The sequence below is a fragment of the Yarrowia lipolytica genome, chromosome 1F, assembly GCF_001761485.1.
Source record: "Yarrowia lipolytica chromosome 1F, complete sequence".
Lineage (NCBI taxonomy): Eukaryota > Fungi > Ascomycota > Dipodascomycetes > Dipodascales > Yarrowia > Yarrowia lipolytica.
In genome coordinates, this window is record NC_090775.1 from 3,531,465 (window position 1) to 3,546,764 (window position 15,300).

General features: G+C 49.1%; 4 protein-coding genes across 4 annotated transcripts; 3 read left to right on the top strand and 1 right to left on the bottom strand.

The window, feature by feature from the left end:
• Positions 1-1,457: 1,457 nt before the first annotated feature.
• YALI1_F35329g (uncharacterized protein) lies at positions 1,458-5,354 on the top strand (the record flags this gene model as incomplete). The annotated part of the gene is made up of 1 exon (XM_505961.3): positions 1,458-5,354. The coding sequence occupies one exon, from the start codon at positions 1,458-1,460 to the stop codon at positions 5,352-5,354; it is 3,897 nt and encodes a 1,298-aa protein (XP_505961.3).
• Positions 5,355-5,675: 321 nt separating this feature from the next.
• On the bottom strand, positions 5,676-9,224 carry YALI1_F35406g (uncharacterized protein; the record flags this gene model as incomplete). The annotated part of the gene is made up of 1 exon (XM_505962.3): positions 5,676-9,224. The coding sequence occupies one exon, from the start codon at positions 9,222-9,224 to the stop codon at positions 5,676-5,678; it is 3,549 nt and encodes a 1,182-aa protein (XP_505962.3).
• Positions 9,225-10,242: 1,018 nt separating this feature from the next.
• YALI1_F35417g (uncharacterized protein) lies at positions 10,243-11,928 on the top strand (the record flags this gene model as incomplete). Its single annotated transcript, XM_505963.3, has 1 exon — positions 10,243-11,928. One exon carries the CDS (start codon positions 10,243-10,245, stop codon positions 11,926-11,928), a length of 1,686 nt encoding a protein of 561 aa, XP_505963.1.
• Positions 11,929-12,704: 776 nt separating this feature from the next.
• Positions 12,705-15,266, top strand: YALI1_F35441g (uncharacterized protein; the record flags this gene model as incomplete). The annotated part of the gene is made up of 1 exon (XM_505964.3): positions 12,705-15,266. The coding sequence occupies one exon, from the start codon at positions 12,705-12,707 to the stop codon at positions 15,264-15,266; it is 2,562 nt and encodes an 853-aa protein (XP_505964.3).
• Between the last annotated feature and the right edge of the window lie 34 nt (positions 15,267-15,300).

Here is a 15,300-nt window from a genome sequence, read left to right on the forward strand (position 1 = left end):
AGTCTAGAATATCTGATCTTTCACCTCACATGTCTGAAACATTGCTACTTGCTGGTATAGTCCATAGTTGCGCTCTCATTCTCCAGACCACCAAATAGACGTCTTGTGAGTAGGGACTGCAGACCCACAAAAAAGATCCAGACAAACTCTGTCGTCTGTAATTACTCCTACTTGTACAGTTCTGTAACAAGCGCACCTTTTCACTTTGCTGGTCTTCCCTTGTCTCTTTCTTGATCCAAATCACCTCGTTATAATTACAGTATGTACAGGCTTTGGAATAGGAGGAGACTCAACTCAGAGCTCGACGCGCGTTCAAAAGCCCAGTTCCTCCTTAAACTGGTTCGGCACCAATCACGTACCGAATAACTGCCATTGCCGCCGCGGCGCGCGTATACTGGTCATTAGACCGAGAAATGCTTCGGAACTAACCACTACCATATAGACTTCTGTTTTGCATCATGTACCTTTGCTCCGAAGGGTCCCTACGATACTAGCCACTTCCGCCACAAACCGTATATGGACGTCGGTAGAACGGAGGAGGCTATAATAACGGTTGAAAACGGACTGGATTATGTCAAGTCCTTTTTAAGCTTCCACAATTGTCCCTAAGTGCACAAAGTTACACTTTTCTCCCAGATATTTCTCCCATCCGCCTCCACCCCGGATACACTAGCCACATAACTTAGCCACAATAACCGCGTTGCTGTCAAACTCTAAAACTAAGCATGCACGAAAATGTGGCTGGAGCAAAGGGGTCTAGACCGCGTATTGCTGGGCTGGGAACAGGTCGCGAGGGGCTGCTAATTGACCCAATTGAAACGCGCGAAAACAATTGTTTTCTGACCGACCTCTCACCGCTCCCTCGCTCCACTAGCTCTGTTTTGCCACTAAATCTGCAAGTCATCCGCTCGCCACCGACCTGGCCGGAGTTTGCCCGCTAGACTCAAACAAAGTTAAGGTTTCAATCTCTCCGGAAAGACCGGCTCAGTCATAACCATTCAAGCTCTTTATATACAAACCAGCTGGCCAGGAGATAGGAGGATCATCTTCGATGTTGATTTGATAAAAAGTGAGTATTGCCGTTGCGACGTGATTTGGGGCCCAGCGTTGGTTTGGGACGGAATTCACATTCTTCTCTCAGGTGTCTCAATCACGCCATTTGGGCCATGAGGGAGTTTTCGGACATGTGGAGGAAGTCATAAAACGTGGGTTCGAGAAGGAAACGGAGGTCGAAATGTGATGATGTGTGATAATGGGACCCTTGTTACGTGTTCTCAATTGCTGGGGACGATAACAAGGCGTTTTACACATTTGGCATGGAACATGTTAGACCTCCCGCTAGAGACCTCGATCTATCAGAGTCTAGATCTACCAGTCTACCTCAAACTACTGGTGAAGTTCTGTCCGGATGTTGTCCACTCGAGTCCTACCGCGTCTAGTTCCCGTGCCTCTCTCTAATGTGTACTAACTCAGTGGTGTTCAAATCGTTTTCCCGAACCTCGCACCTGGCGCGAAACCTGTTTTCGTCGACAGGTAGCACGTACCACAACCAGCAGAACCAGCCCGGATTCTTTGTGTCCACTTCTACGCTCCACAGACACAACTCGCAGCTAGTATGTTACCCCCCAGGACCTTCCTACAACCCCAACAACGACGGACACAGTGCAGCCAACCTGCTGCCACCACACACTGCCTGTCTCTCGGCAGTAACCGTCAACCACAATAATGCATCACAGCTGGTTAGTGACGAGGAGAGCTTAGGCGAGGACTCGCGACTTAACCTGCGACGACGTCAGACGCTCACCAAGCCCGCACCGGTCGTCTACAGACGTATCCAGCCCGCGTCTTCGACCCCTCCCACGAAGGTGGTCACAGTGCATTCTTCCGAACAGCTCACAAAACGACGACTGGCCACCAACGCCACTTCCTCCGACTACAACTCCCTGTATGAGTCGCTTCGATCGTTACAGGTGAGCGAAACGGTGGCCAAGAGCGTCACTCCTCCCTCTTCTCCTAGAATCACACCCATCGAAGACACTGTGGATGTGGATACTCTGGAGATGCCCGAACTAATGTCTGACAGCTCGTCCGTGGCGTCTGAGACTAGCGTCGACGTCAAGCCTCCAGTTCTACCCATCAGACGACCTGGTGACGTCCAGTTCCTCCCGCCCATTGGCATCTCTTCTGTCGATGATTGTGCTATTCTCGATACCCCTCCTGCATCCCCCCTTGCTAAGACAGCGGAGGCCGTTCTCACGCCAACCTCTGCTTCAGAGTCACGTCTCAATACTCTAGATGACTTCAACTCCGAGCTCGTGACGCTGTCGAAACAGGCCAAGTCCTCTGACTCTATCGGGGGCGTCGAGCAAGCAGTCTCCGATGTCCTGTCTCTATACCAAGACCTGCTCACAAAGCACAAACCCACAGTCGACACATACACACAGGTGATTTTGTGTCTCACCACACAGGCCATGAAGCTGGAAAAGTGGCTCAAGTCTCCCAAGTACACCCAGTCCAAGGAGACGCTGCAGGCAGTCGACACTGACAAGCAGCGGGCCCAACAGCTGTCCAAGGAGTTTGCTATTCTGGCTGCCGAGATCTTCTTTTCCTCAAACGCCGTAACCATGCAGAAGTACTCCGCCGGTATTTACGAGACTTTGCTCAAGTCTGGTAGCCACGTTCTGCCTTCTCAACACGTCATCCATGTTGTTGAGGCTCTTGAGCGTGTTGGCATGACTCCCACTCTGTCCTGTTACATGTCTCTGATGGACCATTTCTCCGCTCATAAGGACTACGAGTCCATGACTGCTGTCTACAACTCGTTCAAGGCCACCCTTGGCTCGTCTGTCTCGTCCAATAACCTTGGCAAGATATACTCCAAGTTTGTTGTTGGAATGTACCTGTGTGGCGAGTCTGCTGCTGCCCGAGAGTTTTGCGAGTCTGTCACTGGCGATAACGAGCTTATTCGAACAGTTTTCTCGGCTGCTGTGGAGGGCCTGGCTGCAACCGGTCAGGTGGAGGAAGCCTGGACCATGGTGCAGCGGTTTCAGCTCGACAATGGCGTTTCTGTCTCTATCGAGGCTTCTTCAAAGCTTCTCTCGGCTGTTTCTCAAAAAGTTTACAACATGACTCTGAAGAAGGGTATGCTTTCTATCGCTCATGACGTTTATCTCTACTGCGCTTCTCACAAGGGTTTCACCGGCCCTCCCACATCCTCCTTCTACCAGTCGGCTGCTCGATCCGAGTACATTGACGTCATGATGAACTCTTGCAACCTCGAAGCTCTCAGCGAGGTGGCCGAGGAGCTATACGTTACTGCTACTGCCCTGGATGCTTCCACTCTGACCCGATTTACTGCCTTCTTCGTGAACATGCACCACACCAAGTTTGCTCTGCGATTCCTGTGTTCCCAGCTTGAGGTTGCCCAATTTTCCGAGACCGTTACCACCGAGGTTGTCAACACCATTTTTGGCGTGGTGATGCGAAAGGGCAAGGAGCTTGATGCGCAAGAGCTCGCCTCTCTGGTGACCGCTTTCTCTCACATTTCTATTTCCGAGTCTTCGTTTGCCTCCCTAGTTTCTCTCCTTAACATGTGCTGGTCTCGACCCTCGCCCATATCTTCTCTCCTCGAGAAGTCAGTGACACCTCTGAAGTGCCTGGAGCAGTTTGCCTGTCTGCACATGCTGTGGATCAAGACCGCTTCGAAGACCACCAACGTGACTGTTGTGGACGAGCTCAAGGCCCGATTTGGAGCTATCGTTGATGCTCTGATGAGCCAATCGTGTGTGTTTAACCAGGTATTTGTCTCTGACATTGAGACCACCCTCAATGTGCTCGGTATGGAGACTGGTCTATTTTCCAAGCGACAGGAGCAAATTCAAGCTAAGGTTGAGGTTTCCGAGGCTATCCCCACTCCTCCTGCCTCTCCTCCTTCTCTAGAGATTGACCAGGTTCTTTCTCGAAAGGTCATCGCCTTTGCTCGATCCAAGGCTCCGTCCATCCCCCAGGCTCTCAAGACTCTTGGCGATGCTGTTGCTGCAGGCTCCGTTCTTTCTGTCGAGGCCTTCCTCTCCGTCATTGAGGGTGCCTCTTCTAAGGACACAATCAGGGGCGCTTATGCCGCTGCAATGGATTCTGTGCCCCATCCTTCCACTTCTGCTGCAGCCTGGCAGCACTGGAAGCCCATCCACCGGGCAGTAATTGTCTCTGGTGCTGCTGTTGACCGCCACTCTGCGTCTCAGGCTTACCAGAGTCTCATCGCCATGGGCTCTCATCCTTGTGCCACAGGATACGGACACCTGATTCTGAACCGTGTCCCCCTTCCCACCAACACTCACGACGAGGCTCAGGACGCCGTGGCTCTGTTTGAGGAGGCCGTTTCCCACACTCAGCCCACCACCTTCCTGTTCAACATCGTGCTGTCCAAGCTGTCCAAGGCGCGTCGATTTGACTCTGCCATGAACATTTTCTCTGCCATGGACAAGTTCCCTGCCAAGAAGACTTCCGTTACCTATGGCACCATGATCAGTGCTTGCTGCCGTGCTGGTAACGTGGGTGACGCCGAGCGTCTGTTTGAGGAGATGGAGCTGGACCCCAGCTACGTCGCTCGAGCCGCTCCCTACAACACCATGAACCAGTACTACATTCACACTGCCCGTGACGCTGCTGCCGCCAAGCGAACCTTTGCTCGAATGCAAGAAAAGGGCGTGCAGCCTACCGCGCATACTTTCAAGCTGCTGATCGATCTGCACACCTGTTGCAGCATTAATATTGCTGCTGCCGACTCAGTGCTGCACATGATCGAGGCCTGTGGCCAGCAGGTGACCGAGCACCATCTTTCCTCTCTGCTGTACGCCCGAGGCGTGATCATGCAAGATTTCCCTGCCGCGAAGGCCTTCTACAAGAACATCTGCACTTCCCGTGCTGTCCGTCCTGGAACTGCTATCTTCCAGGCACTCATTGAGTCCTACGTGGCCAACCAGCGGTGCCACGAGACTCCTGAGGTGTTGGAGCAGATGTCGCGATTTGGTGTCCCCCTTACCGCGTACATGACCAACTCGTTAATCCGAGGCTGGGCTGCTCAGGACTTTGGAAAGGCCCTTGGCCTGTTTGATGCCGCCTACCGAAACGGCAAGGCTGAGCCTTCGTCATACGAGGCAATCATTCGAGCCTGTATCTACAATGGTGAGCTGCAGACCGCCAGCAACATTCTGGCAATGATGCAGGCCGCCTCGTACCCTCAGCCTGTGGTCGCCAAGGTGCATGCTCTTCTGGAGCGTGTCGAGCAGGCGCAGGTTGACGGCTGGTCTTATCTCATGCACAATACCTTCAAGTCGGAGACTATTAGAATCTAGATGCTAGTGTTACTACTAGGCCACTAGTGCAACGTTCGGTTGTATTTATTTATTAATATATTAATTAGACATTTTTATGATTTTGTAGATTTTAGAGACTGAATGTGTGCTGCTAAACTGAACTTGATAAATAAGTATAGTCTACAATAACAGCTACCAGTACGAGTGCAGTATGTACACTGTACCTATACGTGAACCTAATGCACAGCCTCATTATTGTCCAGTTCGAGGATCTACAAGAATTTTCGCACCTAGTTGTTACTTATATCCAAGTACAATAGGGAGCCTACATGCCAGTTAATCATATAATACATTATCCAATTATCTTGCCATTCTCACCTCCTGGGCTCGTGCAATCAGACTTTTGAGATCTCGGACTCCCTTATTTACAGGGTCTAGAGCCGATTTCGGCTGACACTGCGAAGACATGCTGACATCCGAGAGCATGCTGACGTCCGGAGACCCACCCTGTAGGCTGGTGCGAGATGACTTTCGCACCAAATGACCCAATCGTCTATCCAACTCCTCCTGCTTCTTTCGCTCCTTGAGCATATTTTGGTGACGTTGAGCAGCAAGAGACATTTCTTGCATGTGCTGGAGCCGCTCTCGACGCTGCTGTTGGCGCCTGGAGGCTTCAGACTGTCCCAAGTCGGACAAAGAAGCATTAAAATGACGACAAAGCTCGTCCATCTGCGACTCGAGGTTCTGCGACTCCTTATCCGAGGGTCGACAGATGGTAAAGAAGGCCAACTCATCACGATACAGCAACTCAGTTATCTGAGAGTCGACCTCAACACCCCAGTAAACAACCACAACAGCCAACTTGTACCAGGACTGGGCTCCTACGTAGGCCAGAAGCTCATCAAAGGCTTGTATTTCACCGGCAGTCACATGATTCGCATCAATACCACACTCGAACAGAATGCCAAAGGTGGACTTGTAGTTGCCATTCTCCACCAGTGAAGTCACCATCATGCTGGTAGTGTCGGCCGCCTTGGCCACATGCTCGTATCCACTGGTGTCCTGGCCGTTCCAAGACAAATCAAACTTGGTACGGAGCCATTTACCCTGAAGTCGGTCCCATTGAGGTGTGTAGATGATAATCTGAGGCATGGAATCAAGGCAGGTATTGCTATGAAAACCAGTCGACAAACTCTTGAGTAAAGAGTCATACTCCAGTGGTTTCCACAGCTTGATGGTTCCCTGTTTAGTTTTCTGAAGCAACTCGATGTGTTCAGCTTCAGACTTTGGGCCTGTTCGGATTCGCTTAGACGAACCGACGACACTCGAAGAACCACAAGATCCAACTCTGGAACGCATCTTTCGCTTGCCAAGGTTCCGCATCACGTGATTATACTCCTGTTGACGTCGCACAAGCTCCATTTTCCTTTGCCACGAACTGAATGCAGTTTTCTGCACCTGAGTCAGAGCTCTGGAGAGAGTGAGCCGACGACTGTTGACTGCTGCAAAAGAGTCCAGAACCACAAAGTAAGTGTTTTCACGTACAAAGGCTCTGTAGATCTCTTCCGAGAGCGTGGAAATCAGTCTAGCCCGCTCCTCTCTTGCCTGCTGTTCCCGCTGACGTCTCTCAGCCTCGAGCTGGGCATGTCTCTGCAGCTCCAAGCGCCGTTGTTCCTCAAGACGTTTCTGCTCAGCCAAACGTTGTTGTTCCTCCAAGCGACGCTGCTGAGCTAGCTTCTGCTGCTCAATCTGCGTGATTGTGGCGGTACAGATCTGTTTACTCAAGGTAGAAGCGACATCCACAATCAGCTTGGACGTAATCTGCTGAGTCCACCTCTTCTTTTCTTCTGCAGATACCTGAGGCTTAGTCGGGGCAACAGGTGCGGCTGCTTGAACTACCCGTGGCTTAACTGGGGCCATAAACGGCACAGAAGGAGGTTTAGAGGGCGCCAAGGGTGCCTGGAAAGTCGCAGACGCTGTTCCTGGTGGTCCGAAAACACCCCGCAAGTCTCCTCCCTTCTGTGTCACCCACTCGTGACAAATATCAGCAAATGGAGTAAGACCTGCCACAGTTGTCTCGTTGAAGCTAGGTACGTCCACAGCTCCATTAGTTACAGTGAGCTTGTAATGAACAAAAAACTCCTGTGCCTGAGCAGCGTCGTCAAAGCCCAAAACCTGGCTCAGCTGCTCGAGGCTGTAAGGTCTGCCCTTTGAATGAAAGGCTCGAGACATGGTTCTCAATGCACTGAGTCGAACCTGTGTGAAATGCGACTCAAGCATACACGTGACTAAAAACGAAAAGCGCGGCAGCTTCAGAGCGTCGAAAAACTGCGCATACAACGCCTGGCAATCCTCCATATGCATACCTACTCCCTGACGTCTTCCTCCTCCCACAAGGTTACCCTGTTGAATGATCTCACGCAAATAGAGAGCATCTTGGACGTGTTGGTTGTCAAACACGTGTCTAGGTAGACTCTGGATTTGCCTGACTACGTCAGCTTCTCGCAAATGCGACAGAAGATGGTACGCGTGGAACTCAGCTTCGTTTTTGAGACATTCAGAGTGCGGATCACGTGCCCTATGAGCTTTGTACATCTCCATAAGCGACTGTAGTGCCTTGTTAAGCTGCTCCAACTCCTGCTGTTTTGAGTATTCGTGTCCAGACATGAAATGCAGGCAGTAGATATGGATACGAACAATCTGCTCATTACACCAAACAGCCTCGGGGCCTGAATAGTTCTGATAAGTAAAATCCTGTCGAATGGATCGCGTTCGGTCCCATAGGAAAGGGTGAGCACCAGGTAGCTGGGGCACAATCTCATTCACAAGGTAGTTCAATGTGTTGACTAGAATGTTAGGAGGACGAACGTCAGATGGAAGTGGTGGTGGCTGACCGGCAGCAGGTCTTGAAAATGCCTTTACTGCCCGGTCTGGAGTCACCACGCCGTTGGAATCCTTTTCGTAAGCCTTGACGTTGTTTTCAAATCGTCGTCGAACTCGTTCAAATGCAGGACACATTTGTTGACATGATCCCACGAACGAAATGGCTTCCGATAGAGCTCGTCTCTTGTCCGGCGAGTCCACGAGGTTCAGGGACTCCATTTTCGTTCTTTCCACCCCTCGCATCTGTTGTAACGTTTCGTACTGTTCCTGGTCTCCATTTCCTGTAGCTTCGATCTGCTGCACTTCTTGTTGGTTCTGTAGGTCCCAAGGATGTGCCTGGACCACTATCGGGTCGAGAATATGTGGATTTGGTATCATCCAGGGCTTAGTTCGAGCGTGGCTGTTGTCTCGAGCATTATTGGCGAATCCTAGAGCTGCTGGGTTCTGTTGTTGGGAAGATTGGACTTGTGCGTTGTGAACGAAGCTGCTGATCGATTTGGCGTAATTTTGCGCCGGTGCTGGCGATGCTGCCTTTTGTTTCCGTTGTTTTGCTTGCTTGCTACCTCCTGTTCCTCCTCCTGGTTGCTTCTTGTTGTTTCCTCCTGCAAGCTTGGGTTGTTGGAAATGATTAACCTGAGAAAATGCCTTATTCTGGCCAAACGCCGAAATCTGTGCAGGCTGTGAATTTTCCGGCTGGGTCTGCGGTCCATTCTGGAAATGGGTTGTGTTTAAAAACGCTGTCGATGGAGCGGAAAATGCAAAACCTCCCGTAGATTGAGTAGTGGTGTTGTTGTTAGGCCGACTAAACGGGTTAGAAGCCGGTGCGGCGGGTTGTACTTGACCAAAGCTCGATTGTCCAAACGAAGACGGCGATGCTGTTGGTGCACCAAACGCCGGGGTCTGGTTCTGTGTCTGATTCTGTTGCTGCAGGGACTGGAACGGATTTGCGGCTCCGTTTCCGTTACTCTGAGGAAACCCGTTTGGGGCTCCAAATGGAATACCTCCGCCACTGTTCATCCACGACATGCTGGACGAAGTGGGAGAGTGTGTTGTGGGTTGATAGAAGAGAGCGGATGGGAGGTGGTACTTATGGCTGGTATATGTGAACCGATGCACAACATGGTGATGCTGATGCAATTAAGGTTGGAGGTGGACTTGGAGAATCAAAGGGGTGATGAAAGCGGTACATCGACGTCAGTAGAGGGTGCAGAAATGAATAGTTGGTTCCACATACACTTTAGGCATGTTACCCATAGCTTGAATGGAACGAATCCAACTATTATTGAAGTAATTATACATCATGGGAACGCTGGAGATTTTTACTTGAGCTTAGCTTAGTTGGGTCAAAGTCAACACTGTAGATACAATGAGCAAGTAGCTACCCTAACAGTACATCTACGAGTTACTATAAGCACTTCTAGACAGACTCACTGGAAGAAAGGAAAGTTCGATGCTAGCGGCAAAGTCATATAGAACATTGGTTTCTCTTCATTACGAATTCTTCATTAGTCAGCAGTTTTTGAGCTCGAGATGGGATGAAACAGGAACATCGTAACAGGAACATCGTATGTACTCGTAAGTACCATACATACAGTACAGTATGCTATACAATGAGTTCAACGTCAATGTACTGTAATCTCACAAGAATAAACAGTTCATAGACAAACATTAACGATAGCTATTTTCGTCGTAATCACAGTATTTGTGAATGTATGGTCTATTGTACCACTTCCAACAGTAAGGTCTCTGCACTGTGTACTCCAAGTTCTTATCAGCGTTACGTATTACAGTCATTTAGTCGATATTATCTGGTTCTTCAGAAAGAAATATGGGAGCTTCTGGGTGAAAATTATGTTGGAAGTTGCATCTAAATTAGTCTCAGTTTATTTCCAATTTTCAATTATTGTCAATCTCAAAAATACCCCCGATTATTACTTTAAACTTCCCGCCCGCATAAAGCAGTCTAATGGCGATAAATTGCCAATCGCATAAACACCAAACACCTCAACCAGGACACTACTCGTACGACACCCAATGACAGATAATGCTGCAAGAAGAAATCGATTCGCTTGTCTCCAAGTTCTCTAACTTGGATTCCTCGCTCATTACAGCTATTGCTCTGGACTGCGCTTCAGTTGAGGAGGCCGAGTCGATGTTAGAGCCTCTCAACAATGAGTCAGCAGGAGCAGACCAGGTCTGTGAAGATTCTACGGACTTTCTTTCCCACGACGGAACCGACTCCACGGGGAACACCACTGCTCAGACGTCGGTGGACGACTACAAGGAGGCCCAGAGACTGCAACTGATTGAAAATTACCATGGGGACCATGATCGTATGAGACAGGAGGAAACACAGACCCAGTCGCTTCGCAAGGAGATCGAAGACACCGATCTCGATCTGGATACGTACATGACGATTCGACGCATGTTCCCTCACGTACCAGCTATCAAGATCAAACTCAGGATGAAAAAGTTTAGAGACGCGTCAGTGGAGGATCTGTTGGAATACTTCCTAAACTACGACACTTTGAAGGAGGTGGCTCCAGAGCAGTTTGGAGCAAATGTGGAGGTGCTTACTATGGTAACAAACAACAAACGGAAACTCAGATCACGTGCCCAGGGAGATTCGAATCGTGTGAAACGAGGTGCTGCCCTGGTACAACTTACCCCTCTCAGACGAGTTCCTTACTGGGATGACAATGGCGAGTATGATGATCCGGGCGACTCTCAATGCTGGAAGATGTTCAATGGTGAAATTGAGAGGATCTCTTCGCTTCTGGATCTTCCTAAACAGAAGGTAGCAAAGTACTACTATGCATCAAATGTTAGCATCGCCAAGACCATCATTGCAATCTTAGCCGAAGCTCACGCTGACGAGATGACCGACGAGGACAAGGAGTACGTGTATTTAAGCACTGACCGGTTCAAGAACGTGCCATTTGTGTATCTGGAACGGTTGTACTTGTTTGTCAATAGAGATGAGGCTAAGTACAGCGAGGCAGCTGGCATTATTGCTGCCTATGATGACAAATGGAACGACATGTTCAGTTTCCGGTTCGGTGGAAGCGAGACTACAGAGTCCAGACCGATTGCTGAGGCCACTACTGCTCATGTGATTACGCATCAAACTCCTACAAGCACTGGAAACGAAAAGGTGACGATTGCTTTGACTGCTCCTGCGCCCAGAGTGGATGAGGAGGAGGTTCGGGGTCCCATTACTGATGCTGATGGTTACCAACAAGTTTCTGGACGTCGGTCTGCTCGTTTAAAGACTGTCAGTGAGCTCCAGGAGCTTGCCCAACGGCTGGAAGAGACCCGAAAGTCGTACATGTACAAATCTACGACAAACCCGACTCTCAGAGGATACTACAGAGGTGCGATTGCTGAGCTTGAAGAGAAACGACGACAGGCTAGCACTGAAGCTCGGTTGCTGCAGCAGCGGCGTACTGAGAGTGTCTACTTCACCGACTTGCATGGGCTGACCGTCAATGAAGCCATGACTCTTGTGACCGACAAGATTGATGTTTGGTGGGATGTTGAGCGGATCAATTTCGAGAAGCAGGCGCCAGTGAAGATGTTGCATATCGTTACTGGAGCAGGTAACCATTCCCATAACGGTGTTCCTAAGATCAAGAACTCCCTCAGCATGTGGTTGAAGAGTCACGGGTGGAGTTTTCATAGCAATACTGCTTCACTAGACGTTATTGGAAGGAGGAAAACCAGGGCCTGAGCTGTTGATTGGGATATATGTTTGGTTGATTGGAAAATGTGAGTTGGTGTCGTCAATGTTGATGTAGACGAAGTACAGTACATACTGTACATACGGGAACTCATAGCCACTGCAACTAAAGTCAACCTATACAAATCAGAAAAACGCTCCAAACAAGGATGAATAAGAATGGTGACGCGGATGAATGTATATTAGACAGTAATGAAATGACATTATGATTTTGGAAGTGATAGGTTCTTTATTGCAATGTGAGAAATTTAGACAATTTTTCTCAAAGGGGTTGTTGGATATGTTGGATGTACTGACTTATACTTGTAGTTCGCCAACCACCAAACTTTGAGGCGGATAAATGTTTAGGTCGCATATGTACCCTTCTACAAGTAGTAGATTGGAAAGAAAGTCGGACAAGGGCACTTATACTGTATATAATATGACAGAAGGCCTCACTACAGTAGAGTGCCAGATTTGACTGACACGAACTGTTCCACGTCCCACTATCGTGAATACTACAACTTTAATTCCATTACAGTTGATGTGAAGAAAATCTTACAGTCACATGTGCTTGGTGTGATATTTTATATATTGTATGATGACGCCAGATATGCGTTTAGTCAGGCTTCCAATTTCTCACTGTTGCTTCTGTTTCTCCTCAGAACTCTTCCTACGCACTTTATATACTATCAAACACGAAGTCTGCCTCCAGTTAGCTAGCGCAATCTTAATCTGCACTCCAACATCACGACGCGTCTTACTCGATATCTCCATAACAACACAACATGTTGAAACGAGAACGGGGAAAGACACCTTTTTCGATAGGCGACGGTCTCACCGGCCGACGGACTGGTGTAACAGTTGAGGATACCGGAGAACGGGACGAAAATGGAATGGAAAAGATCGACAATATATACCAGGAATCGGCTGACGAAGACTCCGAAGAGGAAAAGCCTCTCAAGGGAAGTCATGCCATGAGTGATTTCAAGGTACAGCGAGACGACAGTGACGATGAGCAAGCGAGTCACGTGAGCCTACCTCCTCAGACGCTTACTCGGCCCCCAAAGACCAAAATTCAAGCTATCGGGCTTAACGATGTGACACAACGGGCTACCAATCAGTTACCAAAACAGACAACAAAACAGACAACAACACCAGCTAGAGGAACTACCCTCAAAGCCCCATCATCTGCCCGTAGACTGAAAATTGTATCGGCGGTGCCTGTTTCCAAAGTGGTTTCTAAACCCAGTACATCCTCCAAGGCTTCTTCTTTCGATTCGAAACCAGCAACACAGTCTTCCTCTACAGCACCAAAGATCACCAAAGTGTCGGCAATCAAGTCGATTCAGCCCGTGCCTGCTCAGAAACTACCAGCACCACAACCAAAACAGCGACAACCATCGCCTGATGATACTGTTGACTCACTAGACATGTCTCCGGCACCATACAACAACCCATACGTGGCCCCTCCCACCAAGTTTGTACCCAAGACGTTTTCTAGCACAAAACCATTCACAGCAACCGACTCGGTTTTCAAGACGCCTGCTCGAGCCAACAGTCTCTATGGCGACTCCCCTGCGGACTCGACGCCAGGAGTTCCTACACCAGCCTTCAAGCCTGCCCAGTTCAATCCTGGAACATTCCAGTTTGGAGGAGCAAAGGACGTGTTTGATATCCCTGAGGATGAACCAATAAATATGGGCATGGATATAGACATGGGCATGGATATGAGCATGGATATGGATGTGCATGACGAAAGTATTGGATATTCCAGCCCCAAGAATGAAATCAAGGGAGTTAGACCTGCGGATGTTTTCAATTCTCCAAACGTTCCCAATTCGAGAGACTCCAGAGGAAGCCTTTTCGGCTCTCCTGATGTGCCTAAACCTCTACCCAAGCCTAAGGCAAAATCGAAAGAGCCTAAGAAGAAGCCAGCCAAGGAGAGAAAGCCGAGCTTTGCCGAAAAGTATAAACCCAGGGACTTCTCCAAAGCCAACGACGACCTCTTCAAGCCGTTCAAGGTCCCCTCCAAGACGGTGTCTTCAAAAACCGTCACTTCCAAGCCGGCTTCTCGTGTTGAAGATGATTCCATAGAAGCTATGAGTGATAACGACTCGAATGCTATGGACTTCACTAGCATCGTTAAGCACAGTGGCCCTGGAAGTTTTGTCAATGGCAAGTCATCCAAGTCTAAGGATACTAAGACGCACAAGCCGAACACTTCTGTTGATTCTCTTGACTTTGATCTTAGTGGAACTGATGACATTGGTGGCGGTGACTACGACATTTCTATGGGTGGTGATGACGACGTGGCTACAAACGGTGGCAATGGCTCGTTAGGTGAGGACGATTCTATTTCATCAACTCCCAGGCATTTCGATCGCTCAATCAACTACCGGGAGATCTCTACTGTCGATGACTCCAGGATGGACTATGAGGAGGACTCTGACGACGACTACTATGACCAGTCGTACAGAATGGAGGATGATGGGGATGATGATGATGATGATGATGATGATGACGAATACAACTCTGCTGTGGACGAAACCATGAATCATGGCAGAGGTGTTCTTCCTTCTCCTCCCCGTTCTCTCCGACGTCATCGACCGAAACGAAATGTAGGACGTCCGGTGAGGTATTGGATGGGAGAGGGAATCCAGTACAAGTTGGAAAAAAGCGAAGCTGGAGGATTTGTGCCTGTTGTCAAGAGTGTTACTAGGTTGCCTGATAATGAAGAGGCAGCAGAGAGAACGAAACGCAAGAGAAGAAAGGCCTATGATGTTGACGATGCTATTGCAGAGGCTGATGCCGATGCGAACGAAAATACCAACGATAATAATGGCGTCGTTACTAATTGGCAGAAGAAAAAATCAGTTGAAGTTGAGGTTTTCAACTACACCGCTGAAGAAGGTGATCCTGAAACGCACATGGAAACCGTGGCTTATAGTCACGATGGATGTGATTACACTGATCCCAGTCCTGAAGGTCTTTCTGTGGCCCAGTTGTTTGGCGACAAGAAAGATTTCACTCAATCTGGCATGGTTCGTCTGATTGGAGGAGGCCGCAAACCCGAACGAAACTCCCGCCATCACTTGCACCACTTTTATGTGCTTTCAGGCATTGTAGATGTCACTATTGGCGAGAAGGTGATTCGAATCAAGGCTGGGTGTCCCTTTATTATTCCTAGAGGTACCATGTTTGCGTTGCAGAACGCTTCTGAAACCATTGAGGCGCTACTCTTCTATGTCCGATCCCATGATACTCTTCTGAGGTACGAGGAGAGAGTTGCACAAGCAGAGATGGATGGGGTGAATGAGACAGGAGAAGGTGAGGGTGTTCAGGACTGAAACTATTTATAACTAACTGTATTTTTAATATGAC